Source organism: Stegodyphus dumicola, chromosome X2, assembly GCF_044657685.1.
Source record: "Stegodyphus dumicola isolate Sdum_Otavi_A_Nest chromosome X2, ASM4465768v1".
NCBI lineage: Eukaryota > Metazoa > Arthropoda > Arachnida > Araneae > Eresidae > Stegodyphus > Stegodyphus dumicola.
In genome coordinates, this window is record NC_140781.1 from 47,013,389 (window position 1) to 47,039,428 (window position 26,040).

At 33.6% G+C, this 26,040-nt stretch overlaps 1 protein-coding gene across 4 annotated transcripts in view; it reads right to left on the bottom strand.

Moving 5' to 3' along the window:
• Positions 1-26,040, bottom strand: part of LOC118195859 (uncharacterized) — a 198,175-nt gene that overhangs the window by 56,675 nt on the left and 115,460 nt on the right. For all 4 annotated transcript variants that reach the window (XM_085809724.1, XM_085809725.1, XM_085809727.1 and 1 more), the window contains exons 7-8: positions 19,509-19,594; positions 9,917-9,990 (exon numbers count right to left, since the gene is read on the bottom strand). In XM_085809724.1, coding sequence (XP_085665850.1) covers positions 9,917-9,990; positions 19,509-19,594 — 160 coding nt within the window. The remainder of the gene's footprint in view (positions 1-9,916; positions 9,991-19,508; positions 19,595-26,040) is intronic.

Here is a 26,040-nt window from a genome sequence, read left to right on the forward strand (position 1 = left end):
TAATTATTAAAACTACAAAAAGATATGATCGTTATGAAATAAGCAGAATCATTTGAAATAAGTAAAATATTAACATAAGTGTTCATGAGGTACCATGAAAAACTAATTCTCGATAGTGAATTTACTGAATATATGTACTGAAAAGAAATTTTAGAATACCAAATAATGGGCAATTTTCAGCATAACACCTCTTTAGTGATGGAAATGAAAAAATTTAAAATATGCAACATCATTTTCTAGTATTAGTTGTAAGAAATATGAATGATGACAAACTGAGAAAAAGCATTAACATAAGAACTGCAAGCAGTCTGACTCAAAATCTTTATTCCCCTTCTAATTAAAATTCAACAAATATCTGTATTTGTAACTTCATTTTATACTTCATTAAAAATAATAAAACTGGATTGAGATTTGTGAAAGATATTTTTCTCATCATTTTGTATTAATAAAACATGCATGGGCTAATGTAATCAAATTAAACACCTCACTTTTAGTGCATCAAGCAAAGAGTTAACTATTTGACATACCCTTTTATGCTTGATATGCTCAAACTCAATGTTTTATTTTAATTAAAAAATAAAAAGTGTTAGAATGCCATGAAACCTAAATTCAGTGGAATCATTTCAAACATTAATCTTTTTGTTAGCAATATTGTTTTTACTACTGTTCTCAATGAATGTAAAATACACAATGCTGATGAGCACATTGTCCAGGGTTTCGAGATATTTCACACTGCGAAAATGCTTTTAACTTTTGTACATAAGTGTGGTTACAGTATGTAATTTGTATTAATCAGTTAAATTTCTTGCTTTATAAATGAACAGAAATAATTTTAATGTGCAATCATTATATGTAATTTCATATTTTGTCTTGAATTTTATATTTTAACCGTGCACACAACACTCTGACCTACTGAGCTAACAGGCTCTAAAGTAATGGGAACTGTGCACATGAAAATTTTCTTTATATGTTAAAAGTTAGGATTTAAATAGCATATGCTTAAGTACACTGCTGGCCATTAAAATTGCAACACTATGAAGGGAAGCAGATGCAAAAAAGATATTTGTTGCATGTAAACAGTATGGCATGAAAACAAAATGATTAAATTTGTAAGCATTTTGGAGGTTTGCAGGGGTGCAAAATTAGTAGAAACAGCTGCCACCTCTGGCAACTAAAATGGCCCTTACCCCATTAGGCATGGAGTTAAACTGGGCTTGGATGACAGAAATTGGCAACTCATTCCATGCTGCTTCATGCCCTGTATATAGAGGAAGGTCAGGACACGACATGCAATATGTGGTCTTGCATTATCTTGTTGGAACATAGAGTTTGGCAGGCCTCGGAGGTAGGGCACAACCACTGGACATAAAATGTCAGAAATGTACCCATCTGCGTTCAAATTACCCGCGATCCGAACTAGAGATGTGCGTGTCGTGTACCCACCTGGTGTAATGGCTGCCCAAACCATCACACCAGGTGCAGAGCCCCTAATGCCGATATCAAATGCAAGCAGGTGTCGTGCAGTCTCCTCGGACACTCCAGACACGTATACGACCATCAGAACCGGCACGTAGAATCGAGACTTGTTTACAAAGGCGACATTGTGCCACTCCTGTACCCAGCTTTGTCATCTCGTGTACCAGGATCGCCATTTGTCTTTATGCTGCATTGTCAAAGGAAGCCAAAGAAATGGTCACCCTGCTGCAAACGTCGACGCACCTTACGAACTGAATCAGAGCTTGCTACAAACATGCCCATTTCCTGACTGGGCTGTGATGTGGTCGTACAGTTTTGCAGGGCCGACCTCACAATATGTCTGTCCTCTCTACTGTTAGTGATGGGAGGGCGTCGAGATCCTGCATGCCGTTCCGTATGACTCTCAGCAAGCCATCAATTCCTTATTCACATGACAGTGGTTGGATGTCGACCAGTGTGACCAGCAATATCATGGAACAATACTCTGCACTTTTGATAGGCAACAATCCTGCCTCTATCGAATTTCGAAACTTGCTAGTAAGCATTTCCTTTTCTTATTCGAGGCATAACACAATATTCTGAGCAAACTCCAACCTTACAAAGCACCTTCTGAATGAGAAATCCACTACACAAATTTTCTCATGTGCAGTGCGTTAGGTGACGTTTCTCCCTTATGCGCCGTCTAAATGCGCTGAAATACTAATCATTTTCATATCCCAACTTGTTCCTTTCATGTGATTTTGACATTCGTCAGATCCTTCCTTCCTGGTGTTGCAATTTTAATGGCCAGCAGTGTATACAGTGATGCTTAGCACTCCAAGGTCACAAGCCCATGAAAGGACTTTCTGTTCATCCCAGGAGGAAAAAGGTTAAAGCCTCAATCTCCAATGGATGAATTCCTGACGAGCCACACAAAGCTTCTCCACAAATTTGTTGCTCAATAACAGTCATGTCCATACAGGATGAGACTGAGTTACTAAACCAGCCAGAGAGATTAAAACAGGCACTGTCATTTCTGACCACTAAGAAATCAGTATCACTCACCTAACAAACAATTTGCAAGTTTTCAATCATTTTCACTGAATCAGCTTAATTTCTAAACTAAATAGTAGTAGTAATAATATACAAGAATTTTAAAAGAAGGCAAACAGGAACATTGATACAAAAATAACAACAAAAAAGTTAAAGCCATCCTAAAATTTGATACTGATGTTAGCAGATGTTTCATTTCTCGTTACACAACTTAGGTAATTTTTTAACCAAAATGCACTTATATACACTACCCAAAATTTAAAATGCAACACCAAGGAGTGGCCAGAAAGTGATGAAAATCGACAAACAGAGAGAGACAGCAATGAACAATAAGAGTTTCCTGAACAATGGTTCTCCATTCTGTGCCAACCATTTGCCACAGTTCTTCTGAATGCAACAATGCCAGGGTCTGCAAATGGTGTCCAAATCGTACAAAATTGCACCCCAAACCGTGATGTTGCACAGTGGAGCATTCCACAATTGCTGCCAGATTGGACCTGTCTCCACATTGATGCCACTCATATACGGTGACTATCACTGGAGAAACAGAAGCATGACTCATCTGAGAATACAACCCTGTGCCATTCCGTTCTCCACATCACTCGAGCCCAGCACCATTGCAGAGGTTGATGTCTATGATGAGGGGTCTATGGCAGTCTTTTTAACAGATGCCACAAGTGCAGGCTGCCATCAATCGACAGCAAATGGTTGATATGGGAACATCCAGGGTGACTTGAACATGCTGCAGAATGGAGGTAGCTTGTGGGTATGTCACTGTTTGTTGACGGATGCATCGATCCATGCATGCTGAAATCATTCTGCCTGTACCTGCACCCATCGAACTTGCCACATTTGCTTGATTCAACCATCACTGCCATAGCCTGTGCACGGTGGACGTGTCCAGGTGTGTGTCAGCTGAAATTTGCCGTAGAGACCAACCTGCCCCTCCCAGTCCCACACCATGCTCTTGTAAAATAATATGTCTGCTGAATAGCCTCTGTTGATGTTGGCCTGTCATTCTCTATTACATGTGTCCTCTGAGACAAGAACAAATTTTCTATGATGTAGCAGAAATAATGGCACGAAAACTGAACATTATGCAGGCTCCTTTCCTTATATCTTCAATGTATGCTAGACAGCTGCGCACTTCATATCATTCACATGACTCGGTGACGTCTGTTCTACCCTGAAATTTGCATAATTTTTGGGCCACTCCTTCTTGGTGTTGCACTTTCAATGTTGGATAGCGTAAAATTTATTTTTGCAGCATATTTTGTATACAGTCACATTCTGTAAATTTACTGCATTATTAAGAATATTCTAAATTAAATGATGAAATTTAGCATCAGGTAAAATGGCTGAACAAACATTACAATTACAGAATAGAAATATGATTTTCATTCAACATAATAGTATATTTGAATAAAAAATGTTCAATGCTTAGATTATCCTAGTCAGCACTTATAAAATTTACAAAGCATTGCATATATTAATGAAAGATTTGCTTCAGAAATAATCTTCAGCTTTACTTGATAAGAACCACTTTGGATATGTCATTATCTATTATTAAATGATTCAAATATAAAAGGCAAACATATTTTAGGTAAAATTAAATTTAAGCATAATCAAAAACATTAAATAACGTTACATTCTTTTTAAAGATTTGTGGAAGAAAAGGGATGATACATTTGTGAAATATAAAATAAAATTTCAATGTCTTCAGGTGAGAGTAAATGAAAACACTTTAAATCAGAAAAAAAAAAAAAAAAAAAAAAAAAAAAAAAAAAGGGGGGCCTAAAATGAGCTTAATAAGTAATGCAAAACACAAATTATATTGATGGTACATCATTTACAGTAGAAAATTTTTTTAAATACAAGATGGAAAGAGAAATAAGTGTACTGCTTTATAAATAAAATAAAAGTATACTTTACATTGCTGGTAGTAAGACTGTAAGATTTATCCTAAGTTTCTAACAGTTAATTTTAGTTAAAGTTACTTTCTTGTCCTTCCTAGTTTCAGCTTACAATTTCCTATCAGAATGTGATTTTAGAATCACATTTAATGCAAATGAGTAAGAGTAGTATTTAAATCGAAGCTCCACTGACTTCGAGAGAGAAACTCAGTGTTTCTGACTAGCACACGTTCACTTTTTTGGCTACGTCTCTCTAAGCTGTTACTACGCTTGGCTGTATTACATGCCTTTGATAGCTTCACTAGCTTATTTGATATTTAGGCGCCAACTACTTAGAATTTTGATAGCTTTGATTATATCTCTTTAGTTAAGTCTAATTTCTTATTATTTTGAGTTCAAGCCCAAGCGGAGGCTTTGCTGTATGCCCTGAGGAAGGGCATTTTGTTAGTCATTTTGAGCACTAGAGGGTAATTAACCCTTCTCAAGGTAACGTCTCTGTTCCTGAACTAAAGCTATTATTTGCCTAGATGTTCACTAGGTTCCTCCACATTTAGCTGTGAGCTAAAAGGGTGGAACCCCACAAGATTTATAACAAAATTGCTTTGAATAAAAAAAATCAAAAGTAAAAACCCAACGAGATGTGATCTCATAAATTGCAGGACTATGCTGAATATGACTGCTTGTCCAATGCACAAAGAAATTCAGCTAGCCAGACTTTAGTGAAAATAAAAAAAAATATTTATTATAAGAAATAGAGCACAACTAATGCAATCAGATGTTAACCGCATCCTTTACAAATTTTTTTTGAAAAAAATTTCAAAAAATAATCACATTTTTTTTTATTTTACTATTAAATACAACAAAACGAATCAAAATATGTAGGTTTTAAGTTGAGATTTTAATTTTTTGAAGGTGTAAAAGCATTTAGTTTTAATATTAGTTTACTATCCCGAGTTACCTCGGGCAAACGGAAAAAAGTTATGTATGTTATTATGTTATTAGTCTTTGTATGATAGTTTTTGAAACAAGGGATAACACAAAGTGATACCTGACATTCTACACTGGTATCTGGTCTCTTTTCTTACTGGCTTACCGCTGGAATCTCTTTCACGGGAGCACAAAGTACACTGTATCGTTGGATTTGATTTAAAAAAATTTTTTTTTAAATTTTTTCCACCTCTTCATAATCATTATCTGAAAAATTATCGCTTTCGCTATCTTGCATAATCGCCGTTATTTCATTTTTTTCAATGCATGTATCCTTCTTTATACATTACTAATCCACAAGCCGATGTATACTATACAATAGGGAAGGACGTGACCAGTCCCTCCAAAAGAACCGCACAACCCAAAAAATTTGGCAAAATGCCAATCAAAGTTGAATATTTCCTTTCACTTCCTCCAGGCCGAGTAAAACCATGATAAAACCAATCGTATTAAAAAATTCTGCTTCACCCGGGTTTTCATGGGATAATAATTAATTGCAATATATACGAACCCGAGATAACTCGTGATAATCAGGCATGCGGTTAAAATAAACTTCTCTTAGTCATTAGGCTTTTCTTAAGACAATGGAAAGTTCATTTACAATAAAACAAACCAAAAAATATCTAGAACATTTAGTTAATTCTAAAATATGAGACAAGAAGTACATCTTCCTACTTTCAACAATAACACCACTTGAACCAAAAGATGCAAAGAGTTTACCCTAATTTGTTAAAGGAATTTTTAAGTTATTAGGGTGAAACAAATGTAATTTATTAAAATATAAAGATGGTACCAAGTAAGTCATACTATACATAATTAAGCACGCAAAATACTGTTTCAGGAGACACAGTGCAGTTTAGATACATTATTTCAACATGCAGCTTCACCTGCTACTGACCAGCAACTTGTTTCCAATCAGATTCACTTCAGCTAGTGATGCAGACAGCAATTTGCACAGAATTTTCCCTGTGGTGAAAGCTTACTGATACTGATGTGGATACTGCAAAATGCAAGTTCAACAATTTGTTTTCTCATGGTGATTGAACTTAACTGCACCTACTGTATAAGCCATCAATGATTATAGATGTAAGGTATTTCTGAATAGGTACTTGTTTAAGTTTCCTGAATAGGTACTTGTTTCAGTTCACTATATTATTGTACATTATCCTGAGATCACTTGCTTTCATTATAAAATAAGCTATTTCCCTATAAAGAATGAAGAACATTTGATTTAAAAAAGCAGGAACAAACCAGTTTTTTTAATTCAATAATTTGATGCTATTTTTAATCACTACTCTGAGTAAGCAGGATTTTACTGTAAAAGACAAATGCATGCTTATGCCTTGCTGTTTCCAGTGTACTGAACACAAAGAATGGATATACAAAAAACAGAGAATCAATACTAATAAATTATAATTAAGTCTTAGAAAACAAGACTTTTGCACTAGTCCAAGTACAGCTCATTAAACTTGTACCAATTGAACTATAACATGTCACTGCAACCTGCACTACAATAGGCACTGCTTAAAGTGACCATGTTTGTCCATTACTATATTTTGGCAGTATAAACTGAATAACTTGTTGTTATAGCATTTTAATTTCTAAAGTCATTCATGGCTGATGGTCTGTGGTTGCTATGCTAAAATCCATTTATGAGCCATTCCTTCTCGTTATGTTTCAGGTCGAAGTTATACCCCTAATCTTAATATCTATAGTGCATCCTTTATCTCAGCATTTGAAGGAAATTCATCAATTTCAGAAAGGTTTTCACTAAAACAATCATATGTTCTTTTGATGTTTTATATCATTTTGAACTTCCAGTTTTACACTGTAGAGTTCCTCACTTTGGAATTCTAAGTTAATGTTGGAAGTGAAGAATCTAAGAACTGATAAGCGAATAATCGAGCGAGTTCGGTGGCAAGAAACAACAACTAAGGGTAACTAACCCTTTATTATTCCAATAAGATTTAGCAAAACTCTGCCTGGGAGTGTACAAGCAAAGCCCACACTTGGACTTGCAATTAAAAGACTAAGAATTAAACTAAAACTACGATTAACTAAAAGTATAGCCGAAGCTATCAAGGTTCAAATCGAGTTGGCCCCTTAACTTATTTGACTACGAAGCTTAGCAAGGGCCTGAGTACGGCCGAGCGTAATAACAGCTTTGAGAGAGTGGCCAAAAAGGCAGACGCGCGTAAATCAGAAACTCTGATTCTCTCTGACTCCGTAAGTAACTTCGTGGTTTTAAATACCACTCCTCCTCATTAAATATTCAGCAAGATTCCAAAACTACGTTCTGTCCGGAAGTAGTAAGTTGAAGTTAAGAATTTGACAGGAAAGGAACTTTAACTTAAAATTTAACTGTTAATAAAATTAACAATCCTTACAACATAAATGCAATGTTCTTGCAGCAGAAAATCAGCTTCTTTTATTAACTATGAAATTTTGTTTTAAACAATGTTTTCTCTCTTCTTTCACTAGCTAAACAAACTCACTAATTTGAAAAGTCGGAATTCTTGAATCGAGAACATAAGTGCTCATTTGTGCTAGTGGTAGAGAATTTTGTTCTCACGAAACAGACCCAAGTTCTATACACCCCTCAGTCCTCTCGTCCACACTCCTGATTTTGATCCATATATACAGCATGATGAAAAGCCTCTGCTAAGAACATAGAAAGTTTTGCACAAACTCTGAACCATAAACTTTGCTCCACAGACTGCTACAATGATGACCCTTTGATGTGACAGAATGAAACATGCACCTCCTCCACCAGACCACCTGGGGAAAACTGACAAACTACATCACTCATGCCACGCATGGTGCCTCACTTCACAAGTGTCCAGCGAACCCAACTAGCCACACCCTACAAATGGAGCTGAACAGCCCACCAATGCAACAATCAATTACATCAACCTAATTGCTCAAAATATGCTAACAAGTGGTCCCTTCATGCAGCCACACAAAGCTCGCAAATTTGAGAGAGAGAATTCTTGAATCTAGCTCAGCTCTTTTGCACTACTAGTAGAGAAGTCTACTTGCATAAAACAGATCCAAATTCTGTACCCAAAACCATCGAGGTCTTTCACACCATGCTTCTGATTTTAATCCACAGATGTTGCCATGGGCAATGCCTCCACTGAAACACTGAAAGTGTTGCACAACAGTGAGCAATAAATCAATTTAACTTCACAGACTGCAATGCTCAAATCATTTTTTAAAAGTTTATTTCATTAAAAGTTTTATGGCCTTTCACTTTTCTGTTGCAACAATGGACTGTTGACTACAATGTGCTTTTTATTTTGCTTTGATATACAAATATCTTCAGAATTCTTCAAACTCTTGCATTAAAGAAGCTGAGAAATACTAAACATAAAAACATCGCACTGACTCAATTTTTGGGATTTGGTTATAGTAATTTAACAATTCGACTTCATCCCTTAGACCCAAAGCATTATGCCTTTTTCTAGACTCCATGATAACAATGATTAAACAGAATAAAATAAAATAAGCACTTCCTAGAACAAACAGAACATTCATATAAATGTGAAACTCAAGAGAAGCAAGGAGATATTTTGATATAGAAAAACATAGTCATGTGGAATTCTGCTTTGTAAAGTGATTAAGACAGTCCTTTTGTAAATGGGGTCCCTATGTAAGTGGTTGGCTTAAATCAAAATCAAGATGCTTGGCAACTTAATCCCTTACTCAGAGACATGTTTCTGTCATTTGGGAATTTCTATACTCTATTTCAATCTGATCTGGCAACATCACTTCAGTTTAAAAATTTCATTTCATAATATTTTGACATTAAATTACTTGCTGATCACAAAAAGCGATGTATTTTCCATGTTTTCGGATATAAATGGGTGTGACTTCGGCAATTCAATAACAATATGCAAATGATAACATTAAGCGCTGCCTGCTATATTTACATAAAAAAATTGTATGACCCAAATACTTTTGCCACAGTGATATTTCATTGTTCACTAACTCTAACCAACATAACCTTTTTTAATCCAAGCTTATATTTATAATAAAAAGGAACATTTTTGAAACAATCGAGGATATAAGTTCTCAAATGAAATTATGTATAAGTTGCCGAAACACGAAGAGCTGCTTTTCAAAACATTAAGCTTATGATTTCATTATCTGGCTTTGTACTGCTATATAAAATATTTCAGTCTCGTACAACCCCACTGAAAATTACATACATCACGAGTTGATTACAAATAAAACTAACAATGTGAGTATTTCAAAGATTCACGCATATTTAACATCTTAGAAATTAAGCTGCTGTTCATTTTTTTGACACTTAGGTGTATAAAACTATTTCATAACAATTTTTGGAATAAGGGAGATGTGAAATTCACATCAAATGTTTGAAGCAAAATATAAAACATGTGATAGTCAAACAATTCTTAGCATATATTACATATATCACAGCTATTATATTAAAAAGTACATGCAAATATCCAGTTAAATAATACAAAAGTTTAATAAAATATTACCATATGATGTGACAGACATGTCCCTCCATCGGCCATTTCAAAGATAAGATACATCTGGGTAGCATCATAATGACCTAAAAAATAATTTTTTCAATTACAAATATACAAAATTCTTAATTACAGATTTTACAAGATATTAGTCTTTAAAACTGTTCAAGAGGAACTCGAATAGAAGAGGAAAAAATCATATCCTAACTATACAAGCAAACTATTAGAAACATTCGATCAAATTCATGTTTTTTGCTGATGTCAGCTCTGAAGTAAAGTAGATTTCATTATTTAAAAAAAAAAAAAAAAAAAAAAAAGGAATTACAGATGTCACAGCTATAATAACAAAACAAAATCTAATTAACGGACCAGTAATGTTAAGGACAATAAATACTTGCACAAGACTACATATCCAAATGATAAATCAGATTTTCTACAATAACAGCATGTTAAAGAATCAAAAGGCTCCCTCAGTTAAAATCAAAATTAAAACAAGATAAAGCATAAAAGTAATAAATTATTTAACAATGTACATTAAATAATTATAATAATTTTTTAGATGTAAATAGTTCGTATATTTTATAAATAACTGATCTCTTAAAAATGTAAAACATTTCTATATGTAAGGAATGTAACGATACATACATTTATGAACAGCAGGAAAACATATGATTTAATTTTGACATTTTGTCTTTAAAAAGAGAAATGACGAAATTATACAACTCGGATTTTATTTACCTACAGTGATAGCTGCCATTCAGTTTGAATTTAAAAACATTTAAGGAACTTGCAATTTTTGAACACAGACAGCTTCATGCTGAGTATAAAACATAATAGGTACAGTTGATCTAAAGTCAACACTTTCTCAAGTCATTGTACACAGAAAGCTAGGTACTAAATAATCTAAACTATAAAGTCATAAACAATTTTGCAGTGATAATGGCTGAAGCAAATTTTTTTAAAAACTTCACCGAGTCTAAATTTACAATGCACGGTTACAATATAGGAAAACTAGAATTAGTTCATTATGATGATTATGTAATTGACAATAGGTCATTTAAAAAAAGCAAATATACCCCGTAAGTTAAGACAATGCACCCACAAAACATAAAATAAGGTGAGACCCTGCCTCATGAATGTACTACATCTGGTTGATCCAACAGACAGTAAAAATTTGTATTACAGAGAATTTAGAAATTATGAAACTGCACGAAACAATGAAAGTTTCTTAAAAATTTACTGCATGAATTTTCAGTCAGAGTTATATCTATTGTAATCCATACAATATACGAGGCCTATCAGCTGTTTTTATAAACAATTACTGAATCCAGCAAAAGAATTCCAATCCCAAGACTAACAGCATATAAACAGATCATCAGGAGGATAAGTACTAAAATTTAAACATATACTAGCTTGCAAAAGCATGCAATGGTAATATCAACAATAATTTAAAACTTTGTTGAAATTGAAAAGTAAAGCCATGAAAGTACCACATGTGTTCATGCTTGACAGAAACAACCATTAAGACAAAAAAAAAATTTAATTTTCATAAATTATGATGAAGACATCATACAAGGGTCATTAACCAAGTGATGCTTAAAACTAAAACCAAACACAGGAAAGTCACATTAATAAGATATGTAACCGGCTTTAACCCACAATTTACTATATTTGCCCATGCTCTCCATCACATTGTAGAGACATTAGGTATTTTTTGGAAGCAGGAGACATGAAAAATTAGCAACGCCTTCACAGGGAATCGAACCACAGGCCTCTGAAATCTGCGCCCAGCCTGCAGACCACTATACCACGAAGGCAGGAGAAATACCTCATATACTCCCCCTTTTAAAGGGCGACTGGAGTTTTTAGGGGACCCAACTGTCAAATCCTGGGTGTAGAGAATCATCATCCACCACCCTTTCAGTTTGAGCGCCACTGTAGAGACATTAGGCTCATTGGAAGCAAGAGAGATTGAAAAATGAGCAACGCCTTTGCCGGGAATTGAACCACGGACCTCTGGAATACGCGCCCAGCGTGCAGAACCACACCACCACAAAGGCATGCTAGGAAGGCAGGAGAAATACCTTATAACATGATCAACCACTGCAGATGCTCAATTGCCAATCCTCCATTAAAGGAAATTTTGTCTGATTTGCCAGAAGAGATATATGCAGGGAGAGAGGGCACTTGTGGGCATCCCAAAGATTTTCAACAGAATTAAGGTTCAGGAAATATGGCAGGTATTCCATATGAAAAATGCCTTCACTCTTCATGTACTTGTTAAAAATATTGATGGGGATGGTTACTTCATTCCATAAAGAAAAAATCAGGATCAACTGCTGTAGTTTATTCTCACAATGGGTGTAAGACTTTATTTCAATACTGTGCAGCCAGCACAGAATTGTTTTTAAAGATATGTGGCTGGGTGCGATATCCGAGTGAAATTCTCACCCACACCATTATGCTGTCACCTCTAAATGCATGATATTCTAGGCCTCATTCCATATGCCTCTTCTCTCCAAACCTTCATACACTTTATTATCTAATTTCCAGCAAATCTGTACCTGTCCATGAACAGGACATTTCACCAATCTTACACAGTCCAATTGGGATGCTACCACCTTTTAACTGTCAAGTTATTTTGATGATTTGGGTGCACAAATTGTCAATTTTTTTTTATTTCAAAAATGAAATGTTTGCCTCACAGTCAAAAAATCAAAATAATGCCCTGCACTTTGAACTTTAACCTCTATCCTTTGAAACCTTCAGTAAAATGCTGCAATCTGTTGAACTGAAGCCGAAATAAACTTCTCACGATATATATTCGGGTATAACAAACAATACGATGCACTCAAAAAAATTAGCTCGAGTAATATTCGGGTGTGACATTTTGGAATACCAGTGCTGTGCTGGAGATTATTTCGAGCATGACAGTTAAAAAGTTAATCTTGCCCCTTTGAAATGGGCAGTAAGTGAAATAAAAGCACGTGGACATACAGTCCCTTCATGAGAAACCCTTAACGTACAATACTGGCAGATGTCTTAGGAAGTGACACTGTAAACATGGATGCAATAGCTCTGCAGATCGCTCATGAATTCATTTAGGCTACTATAGCAATATACCAATCTTTAGAAATGATAACCCCTGGTCGACCAGGCATAGGTCTACAGACAACTGTTTGGCTTGTTTGTCATTATTTCCACATTTAAGAAATTGCTGAATGAACAATGGCAAAGCAAACAGCCACATCTTTGACTATTTCACTTCAATGTGTCTGACAGCAGGCCAGGATTCACCATCTTCTTTCAGTTATAGAAACACAAATAATCCAAATTTAAACATCCAGACCACAAAAAAAAAAAAAAAAAAAAAAAAAAAAAAAAAAAAAAAAAAAAAAAAGAAGGAACATTCATTCTATTTACAATTTCTAGGAATGGAGAATATTATAAAAGGAGGCCAGGTGTACCTTAAATGCAAGGTGTGTTTTTTTTTTTTTTTTTTTTTGGCTTAGTGCTCTAACATTCTAAAATTTCTGCCACTCCTAAAAATTCTGATACCCAACTGGGCAGTACCAGTTGCACCTGCTCCAGTCTTGTGGGGAGAGGGATATCATTTTCCTATCTGATCTAAACAGTAAGTCAAATTCCAATGTTGTCATCTGGCTAAGTTTTAAAGTGATGATCTAAAACTGGAAATTTCTGAAATCCAGAAATGCTGAAGTCTCAATGATACCAGATATTGGATTTTGTATCATCAAAAATTATCATACAAAAGTTATAAATACTTTGTATCAGCATTTAAAGAAGCCTCCTCCAAACTCTTCAAGGATGTCTTCTGATTTGTCAGTGTCTTCAGTGATTGCCTAGTTAGCATATATTTGGACAATGGATTATTATTCGATGTAATATACAATATTTGCACACTACCGTCTGCATTCAGAGCAGTTTTCAGTCACTCAAATTCAACTACGCTTTTGAATACTGTTAATTTGCATTGCAGGTTTAACTTTTGGAAGCCCATGTATTGTACTAAAATATTAATGAAGTAATACAAATAGACAAAGCTGCTGAATAATAAGTAAAAAGAAGCACTGCAAGTGACATGGGACAAGGATATTGCACATTTTGTTCAATAATTTCAAGAGTATATTCCACTCATCACTTATTGCATTAATACAGATGATATAGAGAAGAATATATGTTAAGTGGACAGATGCAAGTATAGAAACAATAAAGTTTATTTTACTGGTGTTTTAAATTTGCTGTCATTGAAGTACACTGGAACCTCAGATCATGAATGGTTCTCATGAAGAAAAATTATCTGTGCTTGCAGGCAAGTTAGATAACTAATAATTATTAAAAGGCTTACCTTGAATATAGACTCAATTATAGATTTTAACAAAGGAACAAAATATAAATAAGATTTAGATTTTTATATGCATTAGCAGAATATTTTACATGTGGACATTTTCATTTAATACTGAATTCCTGTCTTGTCTTGTTTTACATCTGTTGCCACAAAAACACAACAAAATTAGAAATACATATGCAGAAAAATATCTGGCTTGAGGACAGCACCACCCATAAACAAGGAAAAAATAAGGTTACTTCAAAGACTCCAGTCTGATTAAGCATTTCATCACTGATGGATAAAATAAGTTATGAAAACATCTTGAAACTTAACAATCCAAGCTAAAAATATCTCAGGTGACAGTGTCTTAAGATGTACACATTCAAATTGGCAACAAATGATTTTTAAGGTGTTTTGCAAAAAACCCTGACACAAAATTATCACTCAAGGACTACTAGAAATAATTCAATTTTTTTTTTGTTGTTAACTTTCATTAATATAGCCTGACAGTAAATGACTTACAGGTCCACAAATATGGCCTGGAGAAAAGTGTGGTCAGCAGCAATTATGAAAGTAAACAATTTTAAGAGAACTGACACAGGACCTTTTTGTTATCTATGCTGTTATGCCGCTTAGGAAAATCATAGGTCTGGATAGTAACAATGAAGATGAGTAGGGGTTATTATAAAAATGAGCTCAATAAGAAAAAACTGGAAAACTTCAGAAACAGCAACAGAATGCAACTGTGGATGAAGTATCTTAAGAGGAAGGAAAATATGAACTTAGTTCTCTGATCTATAAAATTTGTAACAAGGTAAGGCACAATTTCATGTAATGTTACCCTGATGGCAGCTTTGAGCTTTTTCAATGACAACACTATATCTCACTTTAGAAACATTTTAAAATACAGATAACAAATCACAATGGACGAGCTTTGAGTGAAATGGAGGCCTAGTTAGTCTGAGTAAAGTGGTAGTAAAAGACAAAGGAAAGATTAGATATTAGAGAGTTATTTGACAATTTTATCAAAACACACTTTGCATATAAATATTAACATCTTTTCCTTTTTTCTTTCTCACCACCTTACTCTTATGCTCCTGACTCTCTTTGAATGAGTGCAGTAAAATTAAGCTACATTTTGTCTACTTGTCTAATATTGTGTTTATTGTTCTAAAACCTTAAGATTTAATAATTTCCATTGGTTTCCTGCTTTGAATTTGTAAATACACTACTGTAAATTTTAAATATCTGTAGACCAGATTAATCAATTTTTAATCATTTGTAGTCCAGAGTAGCTTAATCCTATGGGGAAAATAGTTCCTGTCTATGAACAGAGTTCAGGAATGAATTAAAATTGTGAACCAAGGCATTCACTGTACATACATCAACAGCACTGCATAAAGATAACATGACAGAGGTTAATTTGTGAATGAAGTATATCAAGATTTATTATTTTTGGACACAAAGCAGAAATAGCTACAAATTAAAAAGAACACTCTAAAGACTGATTACAAATATAAAAAGTTTTTTCTAACGCATCTATTTTTTTAATACATATATATGTATACTATTACATGCATAAGGGTTTGTAATGGATAGAATACACCGAAAACTGAAGAAAACTTGATGACACTTATTTTTCAAAAACACTTCCCAGTTCTGAAATTTTTCACATAAACATATTCATACAGCTGTTCTCAGTATGACAGAGCAGAATCAGTAGTTACCACTTCAAACTACTAAAGAACGCTGAAAACAAGCCAGTGCATCAAAAAGCGAGAGTTTGTACCGTGATCTCTCAATATGCTTAACTCTCAAAACTGAGTTAAAACTAAAAACCGTTGTTCTCTTTGGCAGCAGTTTCATAGTTTTCATCCATACTGCTGAGAAATTTCCAGCACATTCAATTTCTCGAAACTGCTAGAAAGTGTACACATTTACAGTTACATAGGGTTTAATACAGTTACAATTAGACAGGGTGAGCAAAGCTAGGTAACAAAAATTAGACACCAAACCCATTGCCAGCTTGGCACTATCTTGCCAAATCAATTAGCGATATAACCATTAACCTCAATGTAAATGAACTTACCACTGTACCATTATTTTCAAGTGATGCTTCATACTGACACTTTTCATACTACATATCCAAGGGATACTACAATTTATATGTAATTTCACTAAAATTATTTACACATATGCAAAATTTATAGCATTACATATATCCATCAACTACGATTAATGAGGTGTCTTCAACAAATCTAAAATAGGCACTTTGGAACCCTGTATGGATAGCTCATATTTTCAAGTGTCACCGATATGGGTCAGGATTATGCCAATCAAGATTGCATTTTCTTAATCTCTTAACTGACACAAAAAACACAAAATATTCATTTCCCAGTGACACGGTTTTCACACAGGTGCGCGTAGTTATGCGATGTATTAGGGGAAAAATAAGTGCAAGTTTTACTTTCTAAAAACCGTTTACATTAACAAAATAAAGAATAAAAGAAAAAAATTAAAACACAAAATTTAATGTTTAGAGTAAAAGTATAATAAAAAGATGCAAGTACAATAAAATGATGTTTTTATAATAAAAAAGATCCCTAAAATGGAGTTTCGATCAATTTATTTTTAGACCAGTAAATCAGCTGAGCAAGGTGTGTATATATATATATATATATACGCCTACGGCAGTTAAGGGGTTAAACAAGAAATTAAGGCCAAGCACTGAATTCTTGAAACTTGTTCTGTATATGAAATCTTTATACCCTGTCTTCATAAGTGTAATACAGTCAAAAGTCGTTAATTCGGACCTCAAAGCTAAAAACTTTCTGCACATGCGGCGCGTTGGCACATGCGCACAGCCGTTTTACGCGTGCGCGTAAGACCTTGACTACTGCGCATATGCGTGTGCGCAAGTGCAGAATACGTTTTCGCCTGCGCGTTTAATGTATAACAGACAGTGTAAGCTAAAATTATCTAATTATCTATTTCAGTTAATGTTAATGATTGCATTGTTCCTTAATCTTCGAATTGGATCCCACTTATTATTTTTTGCAGACTGTAAGAGCAATTTTATAAAAGTAAACTTGAACTTTCGATTATGTCAAATAGAATTTCCGATGCTGGAACTTCCAAAGGATCTACAAAACGAAAGTATGGTTCGATGTCCAACAAACAAAAAGTGGAATTGCTACAAAAAATGGATAAAGGCATGAAGAATGTGACAGAGAGGTTAGTGAAAACGAAAAAATTTTGATTGACAAGTTAGTTGGTATTCTCGGCACAGCAATTAACGGGACTTGAACAGGGAAACTTTGTAACTGAACAAGAAATTATGTCTGTTTATAGAATTAAAGAGAAAGTATTATCACATAAAACGAAGCAACTTAAACAACTTACATTAAAAGAAATGTTTAATAAAGTAAACAAATAAATATTAAGCTTTTTTTTTTTTTTTTGTAAATTTTGATACCCTTTAGATCACAATTGTTCTTTATTTCATAAATTACGGTTTCATATTTTTAATTTTAGAATTTCTGCATGCCATCTTACGATATTTAAACTGATGATCTATAATCCGGAAAAATCGATAATCCGGAATCGCCGAAGTCCCGACGAGTCCGGATTAACGACTTTTGACTGTATCAGGTTTCAGTGTTATACCTTGTGAAATCAGTATGCCTTAAAACAACATATATTCTTCTGAACTGGTTGAATGCCACGATTTTGTTTTTGACTTTTCGTTTGCAAGGTGTTGGTTCATATACTCATCTACAAAACGGCTAGTTTCAGTAACAATATGAAGCACGAGCAGTTCATCAAAAAATAATTCAAAAAACGTAAATGGGTTTGAAACATCCGTTATATCTTTCTTTATTCCTCGAACCTACTACAAAAAGTAAAAGAAAACGGAGGACACAGAATAAAAAAATTACGTTATACTCAAACAACACCAGCCAATACCACGTAGTTATTACTTTCACTGCTTTAGACACATCCCTCTCTCCAATTTCTCATCACACTTCTCTGAAATAATATCCTCCTTCGCATACTTTGTCAAGGTCATTGTGGTGTTGCATTCCAAAGCTTTGCGAATAATTTTACGGGTAGCAGTGCAAAGCAAATGATAGTATTTTGGAAGGGCGTATATATATGGCTGGGGCAGTTAATACATCAGCTGAGCAAGATATATATATATATATGCCCATGGCAGTTAAGGGGTTAAACAAGAAATTAAGGCCAAGCACTGAATTCTTGAAACTTGTTCTGTATATGAAATCTTTATACCCTGTCTTCATAGACTAACTCTTACCTGTCAACATGATCCTGATCAACAAGGCACTGAAGTAATTATTTCTCAACTAGATAATGTATCTACAAGAAGGTATTTTTTCGGTGGTGAAAATCCATCACCTGTCATATAATTATGACTGAATGGCTTTCAAATAAGAAAAGCCATTTGGGGGCAGTGAGGTGATTGCATTTCAAATGAAATTCAAACTGATGAATTCCCTTTATAATACATATTTCAGGTTATTGAACTATTTATAATATGATTCTAAAATGAAAACATAAATATTTAATTAACTATTCTGAATTTAAAGTTTTTTTGGCTAATTTCATTTTGTGCTTATATTTACTGATAAAACCAATAGGAGTAGGAAAATGGAATTTGCACAATTTAAGTTTCATTAATGCAATAAATTTCACTTATTACTAAGCAATATTTTCTTTAATAAAGGCTAAAAATTAAAAACTGGGAGATTTGATGATCTACTGTGAAATGTGATAAAAACCGAAAAGTGCTGGCAGATGTGGAATTATGACAGCTTGGCAAACAAGAGTAGCCAGAGGTATGGAAAACAAATTTTAAGGGTGAAACTGGCATTTTATATTTTGCACACTCTATGCAATTATGAAATGCACTCTCCAATGAATAAAATTTCCTTTTTACCATGTTATGGATATTTGTTTTTCTAGTCTGTGTGGTATTTTTATAAACAATCTTTCTTTATAAATAAGGCAAAAGTTTTACAGCTATGCAATTTTACTCTTAGAAAAATTTTCATTAATTTGACTTAGGAGGATTTCTTGCCCTGTAACTTTAAAACACTTTCTTGAACTATGGAGATATTACACATTTATTTTTAGCACAGTCAAAAGATCATTAAGATTCTTCATTACTATTATTATAATTATTATTAATTAAATATACACATAATGACACCGTATTAAGAAATGCAATCTTACGTGGATCAAATGCATATGAGTCTGATGTATCATCTACCCAGGCTTCTTTTAAAAGTGATGGAAATTCTCCTCTTACCATCATAACTCTGAAATAGATAACTATTACATTCTGCAGGAAAAAAAAATGACAAATGAATTACTATTACATTTACATTTCAATAATGTATTTAAAAATCTCTGCTGAATATTTTTTATGGAGGAGCAGTAGAGTAATAAAGAAGTTTGGAGAAAAAAATTAGAAAGCATCATAAAATTTGAAGTTGTTATTTTACTCTCAGAACTTCCTGACTGCTTCCAGTCTGAAATTTGTCGACACTAGGTACATATATTAAACTGCTTAAAATGCTTTATTATTTTCTATCTATCTACTATCTATTTCTATTAATTTCTGGTTTAAGGCAGGGGCTCCTAATGGGGTCAGTATGGACTAATTAGGGTTAATGAAATTTTAAATAGGGTCTATGATGATCAAGGATCAAAAGGGGGTAACGGCTGAGTATACACAGGCAATTGATCTCATATTCAGGATCCTATTGATTAAAAAAATTGTTAATAAAATTGATAATTAATAATTATTTATTGATATAAAGCTTTATCATACAAATAGGTCAAGTCTTATTCAAAACCAGCTACTTTTGGAAATCCAAGTCATCTGACAGAAATATCCCAAAATTAAAGTTATTACTAGAATACTATTATTGACTTTTCCCTCTTCTTACGACGTGGAAGAAAGCTTTATGATGGTTTGTACACATTTTTGCACAATAAATTAAGTACTTTTAAGGTCCATTAATGAAAAAAATTAAGGACCTCAGCAAAGGCAATCGAATAAACTAAAGCAATTATCTATCTATACCCAAACCTCCCTTTGTAATGCCATTCTAAGACTAAAATAAATCTGTAAATAGGATGCATTATTGCTAACCATATTCAATACCAATTCAGAAGTCAAACAACAAAAATCAGCGTTATACCTACAAAATTTTCACAGGACTAGTTTCGATGGTTTTACCGAACCATCATCTTCAGCTGCAAAACCGCAAATGAACAAGATAGGAAATAATGATTAGATAAGATAAGAAAGCCTGGACAAGAATAAGCAAGTGGCGCCATCTGTTGGCGAAACCAGAACTAAAACATAATTTCTCTAAAAGCCGAAGGCAAATTTGGATTGGAATTAGGATCGTTAACTAGAACAGAAAGATTTTTATGAATGTGAAATGCCTCTAGAAAATCCAGTTCTCCAATGGAAGATGTTTTTTGAATAATTTTGGCAGCAGAAAAATTGAAAGTGTGATTTTCGGACCAACAATGTTGAGCAACAGAAGACTTCTGTGTTTCCTTTTTTCTAACATATGCCTCATGTTCTTTGACCCGAAATTTTAAGGCTCTCTTAGTTTGGCCAATGTAAATTAAACCACACTGGCAAGGAATCCTATAAATACCCCAGGAATTCATATCCGGAATGGGGTCCTTGAGTATAGAAGTTGGAATTTTATTGATGGGAGAATAAACAACCCAAAAGTTAAATTTCTGCAAAATATGTGCAATTTTATAGCTAATTGATGGAAAGAAGGGAATGACAACAGAATTTTTATAATCTCCTAAAATAAGAGTGTGGCTTTTAGTGTGTTGAGATGAGAATTTTTTAATTGCTTGATTAATAATGTTGGGTGAAAAGCCCCTGTCAATAGCTATTGCTTTTAAATAATTTAGTTCTTCATCAAGGGCTAGTTTGGAGGAGCAAACTTGAAGAGCACGGAAATTCAATACTTAACACTACTATAAAAAAATTCGAGAATAAAATCTAGTTTGCAAAATGTACCAGATAATTAGCATTAAATTACAAAATTCCTCAAAAATTTATATTATGTATATTTTACACTTAAAATAGTCCCATATATTTTAAAGAAGACTAGTGAACAATTTTATTAACAATTAGCTTCACGGTGATTCTCTTTTTATGCCTCATTTCATCACGTACTCGCTCACCCTATATAACACATCATTCAATAAGTCCCGGGACTAACCGACAGATGGCATAGGTAATATCAACCTGACTTCGTTGCTCGAAAAAACTAACCTTCAAATGACATGTGTCTGATTTTCATGGCATTCATACCGAAAACAGCAAAGCTACTGTGGTCATCATGACACTACTTGTGCATTTGTGGACAAAATGGAGAAAAACAAATTTCGAATGTTGATCAAACATTTCTATTTAATGGGCAAAAATACCATCCACGCTCAGCAATGGCTTGAAAAATGTTATACAGACTGTGCTCCATCGAAAACAACCATTTGTTGTTGGTATGCTGATTTCAAGCGTGGTCGCATGGATACAAATGATGTGGCGCACTCGGGTAGGACAAATGAAGCAGTCACTCTGGAAAATGTGAAACAAGTGTTGAAAATTGTGATGAATGACTGCAAAAAGAAAGTCTGTGAGATTGCCGAGATGGTAAACATATCAACTGGAAGTGTGTGCGCGATTTTTACATGAAAAACGTGTTTTCCAAATGGGTGCCACATGTGCTCACAATGGAACAAACACAACGAGTCGACGATTCACAGAGATGTTTGTCACTGTTTACTCGAAATAAACAGGATTTCTTGCATCGGTGTGTGACAATAGACGAAATGTGGATCCATTATTTCACTCCAAAGTTGAAGCGGCAATCAGCTGAGTGGCGTTCAGCCGGTGAAAGCCGTCCGAAGCATCCAAAAATGCAACAGTCAGCTGGCAAAGTCATGGCATCAGTGTTTTGGGATGCGTGAGGTATAATTTACATTGACTACCTTGAAAAGGAAAAATCTATCAATAACGCCTATTACAGTGAGTTACTGGTGCACCTGAAGATCGAAATCGCAAAAAAACGACCGCACATGAAGAAGAAAAATCATCTTCCATCAAGACCCATAAGACAATCCATAAGTCAATGCAAACACTGGTTACATTGAACAAGTTGGGCTTCACTCTGTTTCCCCATCTACCATTCTTCCCAGACCCATAGAGACTACTGGCTGTTTGCTGATCTGAAAAAGATGCTTCAGGGAAAAAGATTTGGCTTGAATGAGGTAGTCATCACTGCCACTGAAGCTTATTTTGCAGACAAGAACAAATCGTTTCACAAGCACAGTATAGAAAAATTAGAAAAGCGTTGGAATGATTGCATAGCTCTTGATGGTGATTATGTTGATGAATAAACATGAATTTTGTGAAATGGATGTTGTTTTCTTAGTTAGTTTTGGGACTTATTGAACGATGTGTTATTTACGGAAATTTTACGTGAAGTGGCACAGATTACAAATGAGAAGTCAAAGCATATCTAGCATGATTTGTAACAGAACCATGGCTCTGTGCCATTGCTGTTGTTTGCTAAGAGAGCGAGCAAGAGATGCTGATCAGAACAGACATGAATGCCTGACATTGGCAAACTGTAAATGTGCTTTGTATGTCTGACTCAATTACCATCATAGCTTTGTGTAGATTTATAATCCAGTTAATATACAATATTTAATATAAAGTTCCAATAAGCCACTGAAGCACCAGAGGTGCTAGTAAGTTGTGTTATATTGTTTTTATGTAACATTAGCTGTACGGAATAAAGTAATATCTAATTTTTACATTTTTGTCATGCATGTTACGATCACGATAAGGATTAAGGAAAGACAATAACTCACCAAACACATATAGATAAATTCTATGGGTAAGCAATTAGTTACAAATACTTATATACGTAGTTGAATACCCTGAACCATTATACATATACATAGTTACTATTATTTTTTATGTCTAAAAAATATGTTAAAAAGCACTATTCAAACCATAATCTGAGAACATTTAACAGTTTAAAATACAGATAAATTATGCATGCAAATTATGGTTTTGAAATAATATTAGGAAAAAGTTATATGAAAAAAACCTACCAAACATGCATGTTTCATAGCAACAGCACACAACAACATATTTATGCTTGAAAATTTTCATGATGTTAGTTAATTTGCATCAGTTTTCTTCTCATTAACAATTTTTTTGGTTTCACTAAATAAAACAATGCTTTCATTTGAAGAATAATGTTCTTTATCTTTCACTCTAAATTTTCCCTAGATTTTAGAATTTCAAACTTAATTGAAGAATCTAAGCATGTATTTAGAATGACAAAAGATGCTAAATTCTCTAGTACTATGAGCACTGACAATAAATATGAAATGATACAAGGTCAGGGCCCGTGCCAAGAGTCAATGCAGCAGAATTTTAGATCTTTGTGAAGCAATGGACAACAAAACTTCAAGCTGGCGAAATGTTTAGAATTTATGGTAGATATTGAGCAGCAAGATTTGGGATTCATAGAGTGGCAAAATACCCTGTATACCATGCAATGAGGCCAAAGTATGGAAACACCTTGTAAAATGCATGTTTCAACTGAAATGTTTCTTTCCACAAAAGCTGTTTGCCGTACTGTAGAACATCTTCAATACTTGCAAATGTCATTCGTTATTGAGACAGTATTCTGTGCAGTTGTGAGTGCATCATGCTGAAGTTAAATGAAATCTCTTGATTCTTGAGGTTACTGGAAAGCAAAGATGCTGGAAACTTACTCAGCTCCAAATAGATTGTCTTTTTAAAGACAATCTATTCAGAGTAGCGAAAATTGGCTCTATGCCAGCTGGCCCGAATGATGCTCACGCGATACAAAATTTGCCAAGAAAATGACCGCTTCCAACATTGCGCAAAACTCGCTTTCTTTGGGGGGGATAACCCTATGAAATTCCCTGAAATTTTTGGTCAATTTTCGAATTTCCAGACTTTTTCCAGGTAGTGTGGCAACCCTGTCAATATTATTGAGCCTTTGCATGTTACTTAGGAGAGAAATCTGCATAAGCGCTATCCACTACCACCATCATTAACTGAACTTGCAATGTTTAACAGGAAGAAGAATGGTAAAAGATTCCCTTGCAAAGCATACAAGATCTCTATTTATTCATTCCGAGAAGACTGCAAGCTGTTTCGAATGCCAACAGTTTTCCTACACTGTATTAGTCATAGCAATATGTTTTTATTTCTGAGTTTCCATATTTGGGCATATTAGTCCAATCCCTATATAAGATGAATCTTTAAAATCCTGAATTTTCAATTTCATTTAACAGAAAAATTCCTTTTTACAGATGCCTTTCCATGTGAAAAGAGTAGAACTACTTTTGCAATTTTTCATGCTTACATCTAGTAAAAAGATTAGAAAATAAAGAGGTGAACATCTTAAGATAAAGACTTCTAAAAACAAAAGCAGAAAATTCAAATAACTTTGTTTTCACTGTTCTTCCAAAACTTTTCTATAAAATAAGAAACTTGTCACAAATTTATTGTAACAAACATTCATTACACGTTAACCATGAAAACATCTTTTATTTAGTCACATTTTTCTAGATCTTAGGTCTATAAATCTTGCTTTCAAATCCTTGCAAGCCTTCCCAAGAGCAAGCCCAAAAAAATCATTGCTAATGGTGTAAAGCCCAAAAAATTATTGCTAACAATGTAACACAAAAAAAAAAAAAAAAAAAAAAAACCAGAAGATTTTTGAAAAACAACTGAGAAAAGAAAAGTGTAAAATGATTAAAGATTCTGAAACAATTAACATAGGAAAAAACTCTAATAAAAAATATAAAAGGAGAGAAATGAAATTAATTTAAAAGTAACTTTTTGGCTTTTGCTAAGAAGTGCACCAGAAACTGTGTTTCATGGCATTTATTACGATATTTACATTTCAGATGTCATCAAAATGTAACATAATCTCATTTTAAGATATGACATGGGAAAATGAAAGTGTTTTATTTTATTGCTATTTCTTAATTACAATTTTAGTACATTATCCTTATTTTAACAGTATTTTCCCACTTATTATGCTTGTAAAAATGTTTTTCTTGCATCTAAAAGAATTATGCTTGTAAAAAAATCGTGTAAAAATTCACAAATATCCAGATCCGAAAATTCTGTATACAAATTTGATCTTGAAATCGCCAAAATACTGATAAATTGACAAATTTAAAACTGCATAATAAAAGAAATCATATTTCAAAATTGGAAATTACATTTTTGATGTAATATTTTATGAACATTCTCAAAAAAAATAATTTCGAAACATTAATATTTCACTCGACATAGAGCCCCATGTTCTATTAAGAAGCAGAAAATAATTCAAACAATTACCCAATTAAATATGTATTTATTAATTAATCAAGAAATAGTCCTCCAAAATATTAATGCACACTCAATGACAATCATAAAAAACAAACAGAAATGTGAGATGAGTGAAATGAAAGACGTTTTGCCCTTTTATAGATCAAAAATTATTTCTTCAAAAAAAAAAAAAAAAAAAACCCAGGAATTTTTATGTACTTTTAAGGACCGTACAAATCCTGCTTATTCAATTAAATGACTTACTATGAAAAACGATAAACAGGTCGAATATTTCTGAGTGAGGTGATTTAAGAATTGAATTGAGTTAAAGAATGTTATGCCAAATATTTAAAA